This window comes from Fringilla coelebs (assembly GCF_963513975.1).
Source record: "Fringilla coelebs genome assembly, chromosome: 29".
NCBI classification, from domain to species: domain Eukaryota; kingdom Metazoa; phylum Chordata; class Aves; order Passeriformes; family Fringillidae; genus Fringilla; species Fringilla coelebs.
Window position 1 is genome coordinate 1,562,860 of NC_140055.1, and position 19,334 is coordinate 1,582,193.

A 19,334-nucleotide genomic window follows, 5' to 3' on the forward strand; every position below is an offset into this window, starting at 1 on the left:
CTGTTTTGGGGGTACTTAATGCCCTGCTGGAAGACGGAGTTGGGGTGGATTTTGGGGGAATTCTGGCTGGTTTCAGATCTGATTTTTGGGTTGGTTTTGGGATATCTTTGGGGCAGATTTTGGGTATATATTTGGGGTATTTTTGGGGTCTTTTGGGGTGGTTTGTGTGGGATTTTGGGATCGTTTTGGATGAGATTTTGGGTTTTTTTGGGGGGAATTTGGGGGTGGTTTTGGGGTATATTTTTGGGGCATTTTTGGGGTGTTTTTGGGGTATTTTTGGGATATTTTGGGGGTGTTTTGGGGGTGTATTTTGGGGTATTTTTTGGGGGTGGTTTTGGATGGTATTTTTTGGGTATTTTTGCGGTGGTTTTGGGGGGTTTTGTCGCACTTCATGCCCTGCTGGAAGACGGAGTTGGGGTGGATTTTGGGGGATTTCTGGCTGGTTTTGGGTGGGATTTTGGCATGGTTTTTGGGGCATATTTTTGGGGTGTTTTGGGGTATTTTTCGGGGTGTTTTTGGGGTATATATTTGGGGTATTTTGGGGGCGGTTTTGTCGCACTTCATGCCCTGCTAGAAGACGGCGTTGGGGTGGATTTTGGGGGAATTCTGGCTGGGTTTGGATGGGATTTTGGGGTGGTTTTTGGGGTATATTTTTGGGGTATTTTGAGGGCATATTTTGGGGGTATTTTTGGGGCGGTTTTGGGACTGTTTTGCGGTGGTTTTGGGGTATATTTTTGGGGTATTTTTGGGGCGGTTTTGGTGTATTTTGGGGCGTTTTTGGGGCATTTTTGGGGCGTTCTGTCGCACTTCATGCCCTGCTGGAAGACGGAGTTGCGGCGCGTCTTGCAGATGATGAGATCCGCCCACTGCACCACCACGATGCTGGCGAAGAACGCCGTGTGGCACGTGAACTCCACCACCTTGCGCTGCTCGTACGTCTGCGGGAACCGGGGAAAACGGGGAGAAAATGGGAGTGAATAACAGGGGAAAACGGGAGTGAACAACGGGGGAAAATGGGAGAGAACAACGGGGGAAAACGGGAGAAACGGGGGAAAACGGGAGTGAATAATGGGGGAAACGGGAGTGAATAACGGGGGAAAACGGGAGAGAACAACGGGGGAAAATGGGAGTGAACAACAGGGGAAAATGGGGGGGAAAACGGGGGGAAAACGGGGGGAAACGGGGAGGAAATGGGAGTGAACAACGGGGGAAATGGGGGGAAAACGGGGGGAAAACGGGAGTGAATAATGGGGGAAAATGGGGGGAAACAACGGGAGTGAACAACGGGGGAAAATAGGAGGGAACAACAGGGGAAAACAGGGAGAAAATGGGAGGGAATAACGGGGGAAAACGGGAGGGAACAACGGGGGAAAACGGGAGTGAATAATGGGGGGAAAATGGGAGTGAACAACGGGAGAAAACAGGGAGGAAATGGGAGGGAACAACGGGGGAAAACAGGGAGAAAACGGGAGTGAATAACAGGGGAAACGGGGAGGAAATGTGAGGGAACAACGGGGAAAAATGGGAGTGAATAATGGGGGAAAATGGGGGGGAAAACGGGAGGGAACAATGGGGGAAACGGGAGTGAATAACGGGGGGAAAATGGGAGGGAACAACAGGGGAAAACGGGAGGGAATAACGGGGAAAACGGGGGGAAACCGGGAGGGAACAACGGGGGAAAACGGGAGTGAACAATGGGGGAAACGGGGGGAAAACAGGGGGAAAACAGGAGTGAATAATGGCGGAAAACGGGGGGAAAACGGGAGGGAACAACGGGAGTGAACAACGGGGGAAAATGGGAGGGAACAACAGGGGAAAACAGGGAGAAAATGGGAGTGAATAACGGGGGAAAACAGGAGGGAACAATGGGGGAAAACGGGAGTGAATAATGGGGGGAAAATGGGAGTGAATAACGGGAGAAAACAGGGAGGAAATGGGAGGGAACAACGGGGGAAACGGGAGTGAATAACGGGGGGAAAATGGGAGGGAACAACAGGGGAAACGGGAGTGAATAACGGGGAAAACGGGGGGAAACCGGGAGGGAACAACGGGAGTGAACAACGGGGGGAAATGGGAGGGAACAACAGGGGAAAACAGGGAGAAAATGGGAGTGAATAACGGGGGAAAACGGGGGGAAACCGGGAGTGAACAATGGGAGTGAACAACGGGGGAAAGCAGAGGGAAAAACGGGGGAAACCGGGAGTGAATAACAGGGGAAACTGGGAGTGAATAACAGGGGAAACTGGGAGTGAATAACAGGGGAAACTGGGAGGAAACAACGGGGGAAACCGGGGGGAAACCGGGAGGGAACAATGGGAGTGAACAACGGGGGAAAGCAGAGGGAAAAATGGGGAAAACGGGGAGAAAACGGGAGTGAATAATGGGGGAAAACGGGAGTGAACAACGGGGGAAACTGGGGGGAAAATGGGAGGGAACAACGGGGGAAAAGCGGGAGTGAATAACGGGGGAAACCGGGGGGAAAACGGGAGTGAACAATGGGAGAAAATGGGAGTGAATAACGGGGGAAACGGGAGTGAATAACGGGGGAAAATGGGAGTGAATAACGGGGGAAAATGGGAGTGAATAACGGGGGGAAATGGGGAGAAAATGGGAGTGAACAACGGGGGAAAACGGGAGTGAACAACGGGGGAAAATGGGAGAGAACAACGGGGGAAAATGGGAGGGAACAACAGGGGAAAACGGAGAGGAAATGGGAGTGAACAACGGGGGAAAACGGGGGGAAAACGGGGGGAAACGGGATTGAATAACGGGGAAAACCGGGGGGAAAACGGGAGGGAACAACGGGGGAAAATGGGAGGGAACAACAGAGGAAAACAGGGAGAAAATGGGAGTGAATAACGGGGGAAAACGGGAGGGAACAACGGGGGAAAACGGGAGTGAATAACGGGGGGAAAATGGGAGGGAACAACAGGGGGAAACGGGAGTGAATAACGGGGGGAAACCGGGAGTGAACAACGGGAGTGAACAACGGGGGGAAACAATGGGGGTGAACAACGGGGGAAAGCAGAGGGAAAAACGGGGAAAACGGGGAGAAAACGGGAGTGAACAACGGGGGAAACCGGGGAGAAAACGGGAGGGAACAATGAGAGTGAACAGCGGGAGTAAAAAACGAGAGTGAACAACGGGAGAAAACCGGGAGTGAATAACGGGGGAAACCGGGGGAAAACCGGGGGGAAACCGGGAGTGAATAACGGGGGAATCGGGGAGGAAACTGGGGAGGAGACCGGGAGTGAACTATGGGAGAAACCGGAGTGAAAAAAGGGGAAACCGGGAGGAAACTGGGAGTGAACAATGGGGGAAAGCAGAGAGGAAAATGGGGAAACTGGGGAGGAAACCACGGAGGAAACCGGGAAATTGGGAGGAAACCGGAGTGAACAATGGGGGAAACTGGGAAGGAAACCAGGAGGGAACAACGGGGGAAACCGGAGTGAAAAATGGGGAGGAAACTGGGGAGGAAACTAGGAAGAAACCAGGAAACTGGGAGGAAACTGGGGTGAAAAATGGGGAAACCGGGGAGGAAACCAGGGAGGAAACCGGGAAACCGGGAGTGGATGGGAGAAAGGGAAACGAGGCAGAAATGGGGTGGAAATGGGGTGGAAGTGGGTGCATAACTGGTGTGTAACTGGTGTGCAACCTGCGTGTAACTGGTGTGCAATGGCTGTGTAGGGCTGTGGAAGGGGTGTGTAAGAGGTGTGTAACTGGTGTGTAACCGGTGTGTAACCAGTGTGTAAGGGGTGCGTAACCAGTGTGTAAGGGGTGTGTAAGGAGTGGGTAGGGTTGGTTTTAGGGTCCCTCACCCACTCCTGTCCATAGGAATACTCCAGGTCATTCTTGGAGTGATCATCCCAGGGGTGATACGGGTGGGTAACCAGTGTGTAAGGGGTGTGTAACTGGTGTGTAACCAGTGTGTAGGGTCAGTGTAGGGTCAGTGTAGGGTCTCTCACCCACTCCTGCCAGTAGGAATCCTCCAGGTCATTCTTGGAGTGATCATCCCAGGGGTGTAACTGGTGTGTAACCGGTGTGTAAGGGGTGTGTAAGGGGTGTGTAACCAGTGTGTAGGGTTGGTTTTAGGGTCCCTCACCCACTCCTGCCCGTAGGAATCCTCCAGGTCGTTCTTGGAGTGATCATGCCAGGGGTGTAACTGGTGTGTAACTGGTGTGTAACTGGTGTGTAAGGGGTGTGTAACCAGTGTGTAACCGGTGTGTAGGGTCAGTGTAGGGTCTCTCACCCACTCCTGCCCGTAGGAATCCTCCAGGTCGTTCTTGGAGTGATCATCCCAGGGGTGTTACAGGTGTGTAACTGGTGTGTAACCGGTGTGTAAGGGGTGTGTAAGGGGTGTGTAACCAGTGTGTAGGGTTGGTTTTAGGGTCCCTCACCCACTCCTGCCCGTAGGAATCCTCCAGGTCGTTCTTGGAGCGGTCGTCCCAGGCCAGGCGGATCCCGAGCAGCGTCCCCGGCAGGAAGCCGTTCTCCGCCAGGATCACGAAGTAGGTGAAGAACCCGCCCAGAGCCTGGATCATCCCTGGGGACCGGGATCGGGATCGGGATCGGGGTCAGAGCCACGGGATCAGGATTGGGATTGGGATTGGGATCGGGATCAGAGCCACGGGATCGGGATCAGGATTGGGATTGGGATTGGGATCGGGATCAGAGCCACGGGATCGGGATCGGGATTGGGATCAGAGCCACGGGATCGGGACCGGGATCGGGATCGGGATCAGAGCCACGGGATCGGGACTGGGATTGGGATCAGAGCCATGGGAACGGGATCGGGATTGGGATTGGGATCGGGATTGGGATCGGGATCAGAGCCACGGGATCGGGACTGGGATGGGGATTGGGATTGGGATCAGGATCAGGATCAGGATCAGGATCGGGACCGGGATCGGGATCGGGATCAGAGCCACAGGATCGGGATCGGGATTGGGATCAGAGCTTCGGGATCGGGACTGGGATTGGGATTGGGATCAGAGCCACGGGATCGGGATTGGGATCGGGATTGGGATCGGGATTGGGATCGGGATTGGGATCAGAGCCATGGGATCAGGATCAGGATCGGGATCAGAGCCACGGGATTGGGATCGGGATCAGGATCAGAGCCATGGGATTTGGATCAGGATCAGAATTGGGGTTGGGATCAGAGCCATGGGGTTTGGAATCATCTTGGATCCCTCATCTGGGTCCCCTCATCACCATAGGCCACGCTGGTGACCCTGAGTGACCCCTGAATGACCCCTGAGTGACCCCCAAGTGACCACTGACCGATCTGGCCGTAGGCCATGCTGATGAGCCGCTCGTTGACCATGAATGACCATGAATGACCATGAATGACCATGGATGACCCCAGACTGACCCTGAGTGACCCCAGACTGACCCTGAGTGACCCCTGAGTGACCCCCAAGTGACCAGTGAGTGACCACTGACTGATCTGGCTGTAGGCCATGCTGATGAGCCGCTCGTTGACCATGGATGACCATGAATGACCATGAATAACCCCAGACTGACCCGAGTGACCCCAGACTGACCAGTGAGTGACCCCTGAGTGACCACTGACCGATCTGGCCGTAGGCCATGCTGATCAGCCGCTCGTTGACCAGTTTGTCGCTGCGGGGGTTCCGCGGTTGCCGTTTCATGATGTCGCTCTCGGCCGCCTCGTAGGCCAGGGAGATGGCGGGGACCTGAGGGGACAGCGGTGTCACCTGCTGTCACCTGGCGTCACCCAGTGTCACCTTGTGTCACCTTGTGTCACTCAGTGTCACCCACTGTCCCACGTCATGGGATGGTGTCAGTGCCCAGGGATTTGGGGTCTCTGGGGTGGATTTGGGATGGATTTGGGGTCATGGTTGGATTTGGGATCCCCAGGAGAATTTGGGGTGGATTTGGGATCCCTGGGTGGATTTGGGATGGATTTGGGGTGGATTTTGGGGTGGATTTTGGGGTGGATTTGGGATGGATTTTGGGTGGATTTGGGGTGGATTTGGGATGGATTTGGGATGGATTTGGAATGGATTTGGGGTGGGTTTTGGGGTGGATTTTGGCAGATTTGGGGCCCCCTCACCATGTCGGTGCCCAGGTCGATGCAGAGGATGGTGACGGTGCCCAGGATTTGGGATGGATTTGGGGTGGATTTGGGATGTTTTTGGGATGGATTTGGGATGGATTTTGGGTGGGTTTGGGATGTTTTTAGGGTTCCTGGGCAGATTTTGGGGTGGATTTTGGTGGATTTGGGCCCCCTCACCATGTCGGTGCCCAGGTCGATGCAGAGGATGGTGACGGTGCCCAGGGGCAGCGGGATGTTGGCGATGATGAAGAGCAGGAACGGGGTGATCTCGGGGATGTTGCTGGTCAGCGTGTAGGCGATCGATTTCTTCAGGTTGTCGAAGATCAGGCGGCCTGCCAGGGGACAGCAGTGTCCTCAAATGTCCCCAAATGTCCCCAGGTGTCCCCAGTGGTCCCAATGTCCCTAATATCCCAATATCCCAAATATCCACAAATGTCCCCAATGTCCCAAATACCCACAAATGCCCCCAATGTCCCTAATGTCCCCAATACCCACAAATGTCTCCAATACCCCAATATCCCCAATGTCCCCAATGTCCCCCAGTGTCCCTAAATGTCCCCAGGGCTCCCAATGCCTCCAATGTCCCTAATATCCCAATGTCCCAAATACCCACAAATGTCCCCAGTGTCCCAAATACCCACAAATGTCTCAATGTCCCCAGTGTTCCCCATGTCCCCAATGTCCCTAAATGTCCCCAGGGCTCCCAATGCCCCCAATGTCCCTAATATCCCAATATCCCAAATACTCCACAAATGTCCCCAATGTCCCCAATGTTCCCAATACCCACAAATGTCCCCAAAGTCCCCAATACCCACAAATGTCCCCAATGTCCCCAAAGTCCCCAATGTCCCCAATACCCACAAATGTCCCCAGTGTCCCAAATACCTCAAATGTCCCAAATGTCCCCAATGTCCCAAATATCCCCAATGTCCCCAAAGTCCCCCACACCCCCAACACCCCCAATGCCCCAATGTCCCCAATACCCCCAATATCCCCAATATCCCCAATATCCCCAATGTCCCCAATGTCCCAAACACCCCCAACGCCCCCAATACCCCAATGTCCCCAATGTCCCCAATACCCCCAATACCCCCAATATCCCCAATATCCCCAATGTCCCCAAAGTCCCCCACACCCCCAACACCCCCAATGCCCCAATGTCCCCAATGTTCCCAATGTCCCCAATATCCCCAATACCCCCAACATCCCCAATGCCCCCCAATTCCCCCAACACCCCCCACGTCCCCGGTGTCCCCAAAGCCCCGTGGCTGTCCCCGACCTTCCTCCACGCCGGTGACGATGGAGGCGAAGTTGTCGTCCAGCAGGATCATGTCTGCCGCCTGCTTGGACACGTCCGAGCCCGCGATGCCCATGGCGATCCCGATGTCCGCCTTCTTCAGCGCCGGCGAGTCGTTCACCCCGTCACCCGTCACCGCCACGATGGCGCCCTGGGGACAATGGGGACATTGGGGGCATTGGGGGCATTGGGGGCATTGAGGGCTTTGGGGGCTTTGGGGGCTTTGGGGGCTTTGGGGGCTTTGGGGGCTTTGGAGGCTTTGGGGGCTTTGGGGACATTGGGGATATTCGGGACATTGGAGATGTTGGGGCCATTGGGGGCTTTGGGGACATTGGGGATATTGGGGACATTTGGGATATTGGGGACATTTGGGACATTGGGGGCATTGGGGGCTTTGGGGGCTTTGGGGGCTTTGGAGGGTTTGGGGGTTTTAGGGGCTTTGGGGATATTGGGGACATTTGGGACATTGGGGACATTTGGGACATTGGGGGCATTGGGGGCTTTGGGGGCTTTGGGGATATTGGGGACATTTGGGACAATGGGGATATTGGGGACATTGGGGATATTGGGGCCATTGGGGATATGGGGAATGTTCGGGAAATTGGGGACATTGGGGGCACTGGGGGCTTTGGGGACACTGAGGGTATTGGGGACATTGGGGACATTGGGGACATTGGGGACAGTGGGGACATTGGGGATATTGGAAATATGGGGAACACTGGTGATATTGGGGACACTGGAGATATTGGGAACATTGGTGGCTTTGGGGACACTGGGGACACTGGGAACACTGGGGACATTGGAGGTATTGGGGGTATTGAGGGCTTTGGGGACACTGGGGACATTGGGGATGTTTTGGATATTGGGGACACTGGGACTCTGGGGACCCTGGGGACATTGGAGGTATTGGGGACACTGGTGGCACTTGAGGACACTGGGGACATTGGGAATATGGGGAACATTGCAGATACTGGGGACACCGGTGGCTTTGGGGACACTTGGGGACATTGGCGGTATTGCGGGCCTTGGGGACGCTGGGGTGAGGTGGCAGGGGTGGCAGCGGTGGCAGGGGTGGCAGGGACAGGGCGCTGTCACCTGGCGCTGGCAGCCCTCGACGATGATCAGCTTCTGCTGGGGCGACGTGCGGGCGAAGACGATCTCGGTGTGGTTGCGCAGGATCTCGTCCAGCTGCTCCGAGCTCATGTCCTTCAGGTCCGAGCCGTGCACCACGCACGCCTTGGCCTCCCTGGGGGGGTCAGGACCCCAAAATCAGCACCCCAAAATCAGCACCCCAAAATCAGCACCCCAAAATCAGCGCCCCAAAATCAGCACCCCAAAATCGGCACCCCAAAATCGGCACCCCAAAATCAGCACCCCAAAATTCCTGGGATCACCCCCAGGATCGCCCCAAAATCCCCTCCCCGGCTCCTCCGAGCTCGCGTCCTTCAGGTGTGACCATGGACCAAACACCCCTTGGCCTCCCTGGGGTGGGGGATCAGCACCCCAAAATCAGCGCCCCAAAATCAGCGCCCCAAAATCAGCACCCCAAAATCAGCACCTCAAAATCAGCGCCCCAAAATCAGCACCTCAAAATTCCTGGGAAAAACCCCCCAGTATCCCAAAATCCCCTCCCCAGCTGCTCCCAGCTCGTGTCCTTCAGGTGAGATCATGCACCAAACACACCTTGGCCTGCCTGGGGAGGGGATCCGCACCCCAAAATCAGCGCCCCAAAATCAGCACCTCAAAATCAGCACCCCAAAATCAGCGCCCCAAAATCAGCACCCCAAAATTCCCAGAAAAACCCCAGGGTCGCCCCAAAATCCCCTCCCCAGCTGCTCCCAGCTCATGTCCTTCAGGTCCGAGCCGTGCACCACGCACGCCTTGGCCTCTCTGGGGAGGGGATCCGCACCCCAAAATCAGCACCCCAAAATCAGCACCCCAAAATCAGCACCCCAAAATCAGCGCCCCAAAATCAGCACCCCAAAGTTCCCAGAAAAACCCCAGGATCGCCCCAAAATCCCCTCCCCAGCTGCTCCCAGGTCGTGTCCTTCAGGTGTGACCATGCACCAAACATCCCTTGGCCTCCCTACGGGAGTCAGTACCCCAAAATCAGCGCCCCAAAATCAGCGCCCCAAAATCCCTGGGATCACCCCCAGGATCGCCCCAAAATCCCCTCCCCAGCTGCTCCCAGCTCACGTCCTTCAGGTGTGACCATGCACCAAACACACCTTGGCCTCCCTGGGGTGGGGGTCACGGGGGGATCAGCACCCCAAAATTCCTGGGAAAACCCCCAGGACCCCAAAATTCCTTGGAAACCCCTTGGGATCCCAAAATTCCTGGGATCACCCCCAGGATCACCCCAAAATCCCCTCCCCAGCTCCTCCGAGCTCGCGTCCTTCAGGTGTGACCATGCACCAAACACACCTTGGCCTCCCTGGGGGGGTCACGGGGGGATCAGCGCCCCAAAATTCCTGGGAAAACCCCCAGGACCCCAAAATCCCCTCAATTTCCCTCATCTGGCTCACTTGGGGTTCCCCAGTCTCACCTGAGTTTCAGTTCACCTGGTGAGGTGTTCCAGCTCACCTGGAGCTCCCCTGGGGTTCACCTGGAGTTCCTCTGGCTCACCTGGAGCTCACCTGGAGCTCACCTGGGGTTCACCTGTCTCAGCTGGGGTTCACCTGGGGCTCCCCTGTCTCACCTGGAGCTCACCTGGGGCTCACCTGGCTGAGGGGGATGTTGAGCCGTGTCCCACCTGTCTCATCTGAAGCTCCCCTGGCTCACCTGGAGCTCACCTGGGGTTCACCTGGAGTTCCTCTGGCTCACCTGGGGCTCCCCTGTCTCACCTGGGGTTCACCTGGAGCTCACCTGTCTCACCTGGGGCTCCCCTGGCTGACCTGGAGCTCACCTGGGGTTCACCTGGAGTTCCTCTGGCCCACCTGGGGTTCCTCTGGCTCACCTGGGGCTCACTTGGGGCTCACCTGGGGCTCCCCTGGCTCACCTGGCGCTCACCTGGGGTTCACCTGGCTGACAGGTATGTTGAGCCGTGCCGCGATGTCCTCCACGGTCTCGTTGCCCTCGGAGATGATCCCCACGCCCTTGGCGATGGCCTTGGCCGTGATCGGGTGGTCCCCGGTCACCATGATCACCTGGGGGACACGGCCAGCACCTGGGCACACCTGGGCACACCTGGGGGACATCTGGGGGACACCTGGGGGACACCTGGGGACACCTGGGCACACCTGGGGATACCTGGGGGACATCTGGGCACACCTGGGGACACCTGGGGACACCTGGGGACACCTGGGGGACACCTGGGGATACCTGGGGACACCTGGGGACACCTGGGGGACACCTGGGGACACCTGGGGACACCTGGGGATACTTGGGGGACACCTGGGGGACACCTGGGGACACCTGGGGATACTTGGGGGACACCTGGGGGACACCTGGGGACACCTGGGCACACCTGGGGGCACACCTGGGGATACCTAGGGATACCTGGGGGACACCTGGGGACACCTGGGGGACACCTGGGCACACCTGGGCACACCTGGGGATACCTGGGGATACCTGGGGATACCAGGGGACACCTGGGGATACTTGGGAACACCTGGGGATACGTGAGGGACACCTGGGGACACCTGGAGGCACTTGGAGCACCCCAGAATGAGGGGGGGCAAGGGGAAATGGGGATCCCAGGTGGGCTCAGGGGCGATTTTGGGGTCCCGGGTGGAAGTTTTGGGGTCCTGGGCCAGGTTCTGGGGTCCTGGGCCGGGTTCTGGGGTCCCGGACCAGGGTTTTGGGGTCCCAGGCAGGCTCAGGGGGGTTCTGGGGTCCCAGGCCGGGGTTTTGGGGTCCTGGGGCGGGGTTTTGGGGTCCCGGGCAGGCTCAGGGGGGTTTCAGGGTCCCAGGCCGGGTTTTGGGGTCCCGGGCCGGGGTTTTGGGGTCCCGGGCCGGGTTTTGGGGTCCCGGGCCGGGGTTCTGGGGTCCCGGGCCGGCTCGGGGGGTTCGGGGTCCCAGGCTGGGTTTTGGGGTCCCGGGCCGGCTCAGGGGGGTTTTGGGGTCCCGGGCCGGGTTCTGAGGTCCCGGGCCGGGTTTCGGGGTCCCGGGCCGGGGTTTTGGGGTCCCGGGCCGGCCCAGGGGGGTTCGGGGTCCCGGGCCGGGTTTTGGGGTCCCGGGCCGGGTTTTGGGGTCCCGGGCAGGCTCAGGGGGTTTTTGGGGTCCCGGGCAGGCTCAGGGGGTTTTTGGGGTCCCGGGCCGGCTCAGGGGGGTTTTTGGGGTCCCACCTTGATGCCGGCGCTCCGGCACTTGCCCACGGCGTCGGGCACGGCGGCGCGGGGGGGGTCGATCATGGACATGAGCCCCACGAAGCAAAGATCGCTGGTGGGGAAATTGACCTCGTCGGCATCGAAACGGAACCCGCGGGGGAACTTGTCCGGGGGCAGGTACAGGTGACAGAACCCTGGGGACACCGAGGGGACACTGAGACCCCAAAGATCCCCAAAAACACCCCCAGGAGCGTGTCTGGGGACAGGTACAGGTGACAGAACCCTGGGGACACCGGGATGGGACACTGAGACCCCAAAAACACCTCCAGGAACTTCTGGACAGGTGACAGAACCCTGGGGACATGGTGGGGACAATGTGACCCCAGGGACACCCCCAGGATCATTTCCAGGGACAGGTACAGGTGACAGAACCCTGGGGACACCGAGGGCACACTGAGACCCCAAAGATCCCCAAAAATATCCCCAGGAACTTGTCCGGGGGCAGGTACAAGTGACAGAACCCTGGGGACACCGAGGGGACAGAGTGACCCCAGGGACACCCCCAGGATCGTGTCCGGGGGCAGGTACAGGTGACAGAACCCTGGGGACACTGAGACCCCAGGGACACCCCCAGGATCAGTGTGACCCCAAAAATACCCCCAGGAATCCACGAGGGACCCCACAGGGACCCCCAGGATCATGTCTGGGGACAGGTACAGGTGACAGAACCCTGGGGACACCGAGGGGACAGTGTGACCCCAAAGATCCCCAAAAACACCCCCAGGATCGTGTCCGGGGGCAGGTACAGGTGACAGAACCCTGGGGACATGGTGGGGACAGTGTGACCCCAAAAATACCCCCAGGAATCCATGAGGGACCCCACAGGGACCCCCAGGATCATGTCTGGGGACAGGTACAGGTGACAGAACCCTGGGGACCATCAGGTTCCCCCCCCCAAGATGTACTCAGGACCACCCAGGACCCTCCCCGAGCCCCCCCAACTCCAGGTAGGTGTTCTGGAAAGTTCCTCCATGTCCTTATCCAGGCTGTTCTCCATCAGTTCTCCCTGGGGACCCCCAAATCCTCCCAGGACCCATCCCAGGACCCCCCCAGCCCCCCCAGACCTACCCAGCACCCTCTCCCCGAGCCCCCCCAGCTCCAGGTAGGCATTCTGGAAAGTTCCTCCATGTTCTTATCCAGGCTCTTCTCTCCCAAATCATCCCTATCCAGCCCCCCAGGACCCCCAAATCTCCCCAGAACCCCTCCCAGGACCCCCAAATCTCCCCAGAACCCCTCCCAGGACCCCTGGGTGTACCCAGGACCCTCTCCCCGAGCCCCCCCCAGCTCCAGGTAGGCGTTCTGGAAAGTTCCTCCATGCTCTTATCCAGGCTCTTCTACCCCAAATCTCCCCAGAACCCATCCCAGGACCCCTCCCAGGCCCCCCCAGCCCCCCCAGATCTATCCAGGACCCTCTCCCCGAGCCCCCCCAGCTCCAGGTAGGAGTTCTGGAAAGTTCCTCCATGCTCTTATCCAGGCTCTTCTCTCCTAAATCCCCTCTTGATCCCTATCCAGCCCCCCAGGACCCCCTCAGGACCCCCCCAGGACCCCCCAGCCCCCCCAGACCTACCCAGGACCCGAGCCCCGAGCCCCCCCAGCTCCAGGTAGGCGTTCTGGAAAGTTCCTCCATGTTCTTATCCAGGCTCTTCTCCCCCCAATCTCCTCTGCATCCCCTATCCAGCCCCCCAGGACCCCCCCAGCCCCCCCAGACCTACCCAGGACCCTCTCCCCGAGCCCCCCCAGCTCCAGGTAGGCGTTCTGGAAGGCCTCGCGCATCTCCTGGTCCAGGGGCTGCTCCTGGCCCTGCAGGAGGATGCGGGAGCAGCGGTCCAGGATGCGCTCGGGGGCTCCCTTCATCACCAGCAGGTAACCCTGGGGATCCTCCTCCCGCTCGTGGATGGACAGCTGGACACGGGCACAGACAGGGGGACAGCGGGGTCACGCGCCACGGTCAGCGTGGGGTCACCCACAGGGAGCCCAGGGTCACCAGGGCCACCCCGGGGTCACCAGGGCCACCCCAGGGTCACCCATCGGGAGCCCAGCGTCACCAGGGCCACCCCAGGGTCACCAGGGCCACTCCAGGGTCACCCACAGGGAGCCCAGGGTCACCAGGGCCACCCCAGTGTCACCAGGGCCACTCCAGGGTCACCCACGGGTAGCCCGGGGTCACCCAGAGCCGCTCCAGGGTCACCAGGGCCACCCCAGGGTCACCCAGAGCCACCCCAGAGTCACCAGGGCCACCCCAGGGTCACCCACTGACCATTCTGGTGTCACCAATGTCACCCAGAGCCATTCCAGTGTCACCCCATATCACCCCAGTGTCACACACACTGCCCAGTGCCCCCAGGTCCCCATCCCAGTGTCCCCAGTGCACCCACTGCCCCATCCCAGTTCCCCCAGTGCCCCCCATTCCCCCCGTGCCCCATCCAGTGCCTGCTGTGCTCCCCATGCCCCCAGTGCCCCCCAGTGCCCCAATTCCCCATCCCGGTTCCCCCAGTGCCCCCAGTTCCCCCCGTGCCCGATCCAGTGCCTGCTGTGCCCCCTATGCCCCCAGTTCCCCCAGTTCTCCCAGTTCCCCCAGTGCCCCCCGTGCTCCCAGTACCCCCCAGTGCCCCCAGTTCCCCCTGTGCCCCCAGTTCCCCCCAGTTCCCCCCATGCCCCCCAAGCCCCCCATGTCCCCCGTGCCTCTCATGCCCCCAGTTCCCCCAAGTGCCCCCTGTGCCCCTCAGTTCTCCCCGTGCCCCCCATGCCCCCAGTACCCCCATTGCCCCCAGTTCCCCCAGTTCCCCCAAGTGCCCCCCGTGCCCCCCGTGTCTCCCGTGCTCCCAGTTCTCCCTGTGCCCCCATTGCCCCCAGTTCCCCCAGTTCCCCCCATGCCCCCCGTGCCCCCAGTTCCCCCAGTTCCCCCCAGTTCCCCCAGTTCCCCCCATGCCCCCGTGCCCCCCGTGCCCCCCAGTTCCCCCAGTTCCCCCCCTGCCCCCGTGCCCCCAGTTCCCCCCGTGCCCCCCGTGCCCCCCGTGCCCCCCGTGCCCCCAGTTCCCCCCTTGCCCCCAGTTCCCCCAGTTCCCCCCGTGCCCCCCAGTTCCCCCAGTTCCCCCAGTTCCCCCAGTTCCCCCCATGCCCCCCGTGTCCCCTGTGCCCCCAGTTCCCCCAGTTCCCCCCGTGCCCCCCGTGCCCCCCGTGCCCCCCGTGCCCGTGCCTGGTACTTGTTGGTGGAGTTGAAGGGGATCTCGGTCACTTTGGGGTTCCTGTCCCGCATCCTCTTGACGGAGCCGCACGACAGCTGGATGCACTTGAGCAGCGCCGACTCCGACGCGTCCCCGGCCGTGTCCCGCTGCGGGGACACCGCTGTCACCGCTGTCCCCGCGGGGCTGGCCCCTCTGTCCCCTCCCCCGGGGTCCGGGGACCCCCCCCCCACCTTGGAGATGGAGACGTTCTCCTGGCCCGGCTTGAAGACGGCGCGGTTACAGAGCCCCGCGATGCGCGCCAGCGCCGCCCAGGTGGGAGAGCGCTTGTCGAAGGTGGCACCTGGGGACACGGGCACGGTTAGTGTCACACACTGACCACCCTGGTGTCACCCATTGACCACCCCGGTGTCACCAGGGCCGCCCAGGTGGGAGAGCGCTTGTCGAAGGTGGCACCTGGGGACACGGAGCAAGGTCAGGGCATGGCTGGTGTCACCAGTGTCACCCATTGGTGTCACCCATTGGTGTCACCCACTGACCACCCTGGTGTCACCAGGGCCGCCCAGGTGGGAGAGCGCTTGTCGAAGGTGGCACCTGGGGACACGGAGCAAGGTCAGGGCATGGCTGGTGTCACCAGTGTCACCCATTGGTGTCACCCATTGGTGTCACCCACCGACCACCCCAGTGTCACCAGCGCCGCCCAGGTGGGAGAGCGCTTGTCGAAGGTGGCACCTGGGGACACGGAGCAAGGTCAGGGCATGGCTGGTGTCACCAGTGTCACCCATTGGTGTCACCCATTGGTGTCACCCACTGACCACCCCAGTGTCACCAGCGCCGCCCAGGTGGGAGAGCGCTTGTCGAAGGTGGCACCTGGGGACACGGGCACGGTCAGGGCCAGGGGTGCCAGGGGATTGGGGTTTTGGGGGATTGGGGTTTTGGGGGATTGGGGTTTTGGGGGATTGGGGTTTTGGGGGATTGGAGTTTTGGGGGATCAGGGTTTTCAGGGATTTGGGTTTTGGGGGATTTGGGTTCTGGGAGTTTGGGGTCCCAGGGGATCGGGGTGCTGGGGGCGCTGGGGGTGTCGGGGTGCCCCCTGCTCACCCGACTGGTCCTCAGTGGTGTCGGCCTCGTGGATCCTCCCCTCCCAGTCCCTCCCAGTCCAATTTCAATCCCCCATATCTCAGTCCCAGTCCCTCCCAGCCCCTCCCAGCCCCCTCCCAGTCCCTCCCAGTATAAACCAGTGCCCCCACTGACCGGACTGGTCCTCGGTGGTGTCGGCCTCGTGGATCTGGTTGTCGAACCACATGTGGGCCACGGTCATGCGGTTCTGGGTCAGCGTCCCCGTCTTGTCGGAGCAGATGGTGGAGGTGGAGCCCAGCGTCTCCACGGCCTCCAGGTTCTTCACCAGGCAGTTCTTCCTGGCCATGCGCTTGGCAGTGAGGGTCAGGCACACCTGGGGGGCGCCCCGGGGTGTCACGGGGTGAACAGAATCACCCCGACCCCAAAAGTGGCACCAGAACCCCCAGAGTGTGCCCTCAGAGTGCCCCCAATACCCAAACCCCACTGTGGTCACCTGTTCGTGAGGGTCAGGCACACCTGGGGGGCACCCTGGGGTGTCACGGGGGTGGCACCCATGATATGGGGTGTACAGAGTGCCCCCGACCCCAAAAGTGGCACCAGAACCCCCCGAGTGCGCCCTCAATACCCAAATCCTGTTGTGATCACCTGGTCATGGGGGGCCAGGCACACCTGGGGGGCACCCTGGGGTGTCACAGGGGTGGCACCCCCATATGGGGTGTACAGATCCCCCTGACCCCAAAAGTGGCACCAGAACCCCCGAGTGTGCCCTCAGAGTGCCCCCAATACCCAAACCCCGCTGTGATCACCTGGTCATGGGGGGCCAGGCACACCTGGGGGGCACCCCGGGGTGTCACGGGGGTGGCACCCCCGGTGTGGGGTGTACAGAGTCCCCCTGACCCCAAAAGTGGCACCAGAACCCCCAGAGTGTGCCCCCAGAGTGCCCCCAGTACCCAAACCCCACTGTGGTCACCTGGTCGTGGGGGTCAGGCACACCTGGGGGGCACCCTGGGGTGTCACAGGGGTGGCACCCCTGGTGTGGGGTCTGTGGACCCTCCCCAACACCCCAAAATGATCCCAGTGCCCCCAACTCCCCACTCCCAGTGCCCCCTCCCATGGTGACGCCCATGACCCATGAGGAAGATGATGGTGGTGCTCCCAGTCCATCCCAGTCACTCCCAGTTTGTTCCCAGTCCTTCCCAGTCCATCCCAGTCCCTCCCAGTTTGTCCCACTCACGGTGACGGTGGCCAGCAGCCCCTCGGGCACGTTGGCCACGATGATGCCGATGAGGAAGATGATGGCCTCAAGCCCCTCCCAGTCCATCCCAGTCCCTCCCAGCTCATCCCAGTCCATCCCAGCTCAATCTCAACCCCCCATATCTCAGTCCCAGTCCATCCCAGTCCCTCCCAGTCCATCCCAGTCCATCCCACTCACGGTGACGGTGGCCAGCAGCCCCTCGGGCACGTTGGCCACGATGATGCCGATGAGGAAGATGACGGCCTCCAGCCAGGTGTAGCCGAGGATGAGGGAGAGGATGAAGAAGGAGAGGCCGAGGAAGACGGCCACGCCGGTGATGAGGCGGATGAAGTGCTCGATCTCCATGGCGATGGGCGTCCGGCCCACCTCCAGCCCCGAGGCCAGCGAGGCGATGCGGCCCATGACGGTGCGGTCACCCGTGGAGATGACGATGCCACGCGCCGTGCCTGGGGACACCGCGGTGACAACGGGACCGGGGGATGGCACGGGGCTGGGGGCACTGGGATGGGCAATGGGGTAACTGGGATGGAGCACTGGGAGCACTGAGGGAACTGGGATGGGCACTGGGGGCACTGGGGGCACTGGGGGCACTGGGGGCACTGGGATGGGGAACTGGGGGCACTGGGGGCACTGGGGGCACTGCAGTCACCCGTGGAGATGACGATGCCACGCGCCGTGCCTGGGGACACCGCGGTGACAACGGGACCGGGGGGATGGCATGGGGCTGGGGGCACTGGGATGGAGCACTGGGGGCACTGGGATGGGGCACTGGGTGCACTGGGGGCACTGGGATGGAGCACTGGGATGCGGCACTGGGGCCACTGGGGGCACTGGGATGGAGCACTGGGATGTGGCATTGGGGGCACTGGGATGGGGCACTGGTGGCCCTGGTGGCACTGGGACAGCCCCTGGTGGCCCTGGTGGCACCGGGATGGCCCCTGGTGGCCCTGGTGGCCCTAGGGACAGCCCCTGGTGGCCCTGGGGCAGCCCTGGTGGCCCGGGTGGCCCTGGGACAGCCCCTGGTGGCCTGGGTGGCCCTGGTGGCCCGGGTGGCCCTGGGGCAGCCCTGGTGGCCTGGGTGGCCCTGGGGCAGCCCTGGTGGCCCTGGTGGCCCTGGTGGCCCGGGTGGCCCTGGTGGCCCTGGGGCAGCCCTGGTGGCCTGGGTGGCCCTGGGACAGCCCCCGGTGGCCCTGGTGGCCCTGGTGGCCCTGGTGGCCCTGGGACGGCCCCTGGTGGCCCTGGTGTCCCGGGTGTCCCGGGTGGCACTGGTTTGGCCCCTGGTGGCCCTGGTGGCCCTGGGACAGTCCCTGGTGGCCCGGGTGGCCCTGGGACGGCCCCTGGTGGCCCTGGTGGCCCGGGTGCCCCACCTTCCACGCAGTTGGTGGAGAAGAAGCAGATGTTGCGCGTCTCCAGCGGGTTCTCGTGCGTGAACTCCGGCGAGCGCGTCTGCGGCTCCGACTCGCCCGTCAGCGAGGAGTTATCCACCTGGGGGCGGGGGGCTTCAGGGGGCTTCGGGGGGATTGGGGGGGATTGGGGGGGATTGGGGAGATTGGGGGGGATTGGGGTGTTCAGGGGGGATTGGGGGTTTTGGGGGATTCAGGGGGGATTGGGGGGATTGGGGGGATTGAGGGGTTCAGGAGGGATTGGGGGATGGGGGGGATTGGGGGGGGATTGGAGGGTTTGGGGGATTGGGGAGGATTTGGGGCATTGGGGGCTTCAGGGCGGATTGGGGTACGGGGTGGATTGGGGGGATTGGGGGATTGGGGGGTTCAGGGGCGATTGGGGTAAGGGGGGTTTGGGGTATTGGGTGGGTTTGGATGTCCCCCCATGCCCACCTTGCAGCCGTGGGAGGAGATGATCCTCATGTCGGCGGGCACCCTGTCCCCAATGTCCCCAGTGTCCCCAATGTCCCCAATGTCCCCAGTGTCCCCAGTGTCCCCATTGTCCCCAATGTCCCCAATGTCCCCAATGTCCCCAATGTCCCCGATGTCCCCAATGTCCCCAGTGTCCCCAGTGTCCCCATTGTCCCCAATGTCCCCAATGTCCCCAATGTCCCCAATGTCCCTGATCTCCCCAGTGTCCCCAGTGTCCCCAATATCCCCACTGTCCC

General features: G+C 61.2%; 1 protein-coding gene across 2 annotated transcripts in view; it reads right to left on the reverse strand.

Moving 5' to 3' along the window:
- Positions 1–19,334, reverse strand: part of LOC311163889 (sodium/potassium-transporting ATPase subunit alpha-2) — a gene marked incomplete at its 5' end in the record, with an annotated part of 29,127 nt that overhangs the window by 1,975 nt on the left and 7,818 nt on the right. For both annotated transcript variants that reach the window (XM_084223051.1, XM_084223050.1), the window contains 14 exons: positions 808–938; positions 4,398–4,543; positions 5,576–5,699; positions 6,260–6,414; positions 7,362–7,530; positions 8,475–8,625; positions 10,389–10,525; positions 11,666–11,841; positions 13,420–13,609; positions 14,904–15,038; positions 15,123–15,232; positions 16,144–16,342; positions 17,402–17,670; positions 18,592–18,709. In XM_084223051.1, the coding sequence (XP_084079177.1) occupies positions 808–938; positions 4,398–4,543; positions 5,576–5,699; positions 6,260–6,414; positions 7,362–7,530; positions 8,475–8,625; positions 10,389–10,525; positions 11,666–11,841; positions 13,420–13,609; positions 14,904–15,038; positions 15,123–15,232; positions 16,144–16,342; positions 17,402–17,670; positions 18,592–18,709 (2,210 nt within the window). The remainder of the gene's footprint in view (positions 1–807; positions 939–4,397; positions 4,544–5,575; positions 5,700–6,259; positions 6,415–7,361; positions 7,531–8,474; positions 8,626–10,388; positions 10,526–11,665; positions 11,842–13,419; positions 13,610–14,903; positions 15,039–15,122; positions 15,233–16,143; positions 16,343–17,401; positions 17,671–18,591; positions 18,710–19,334) is intronic.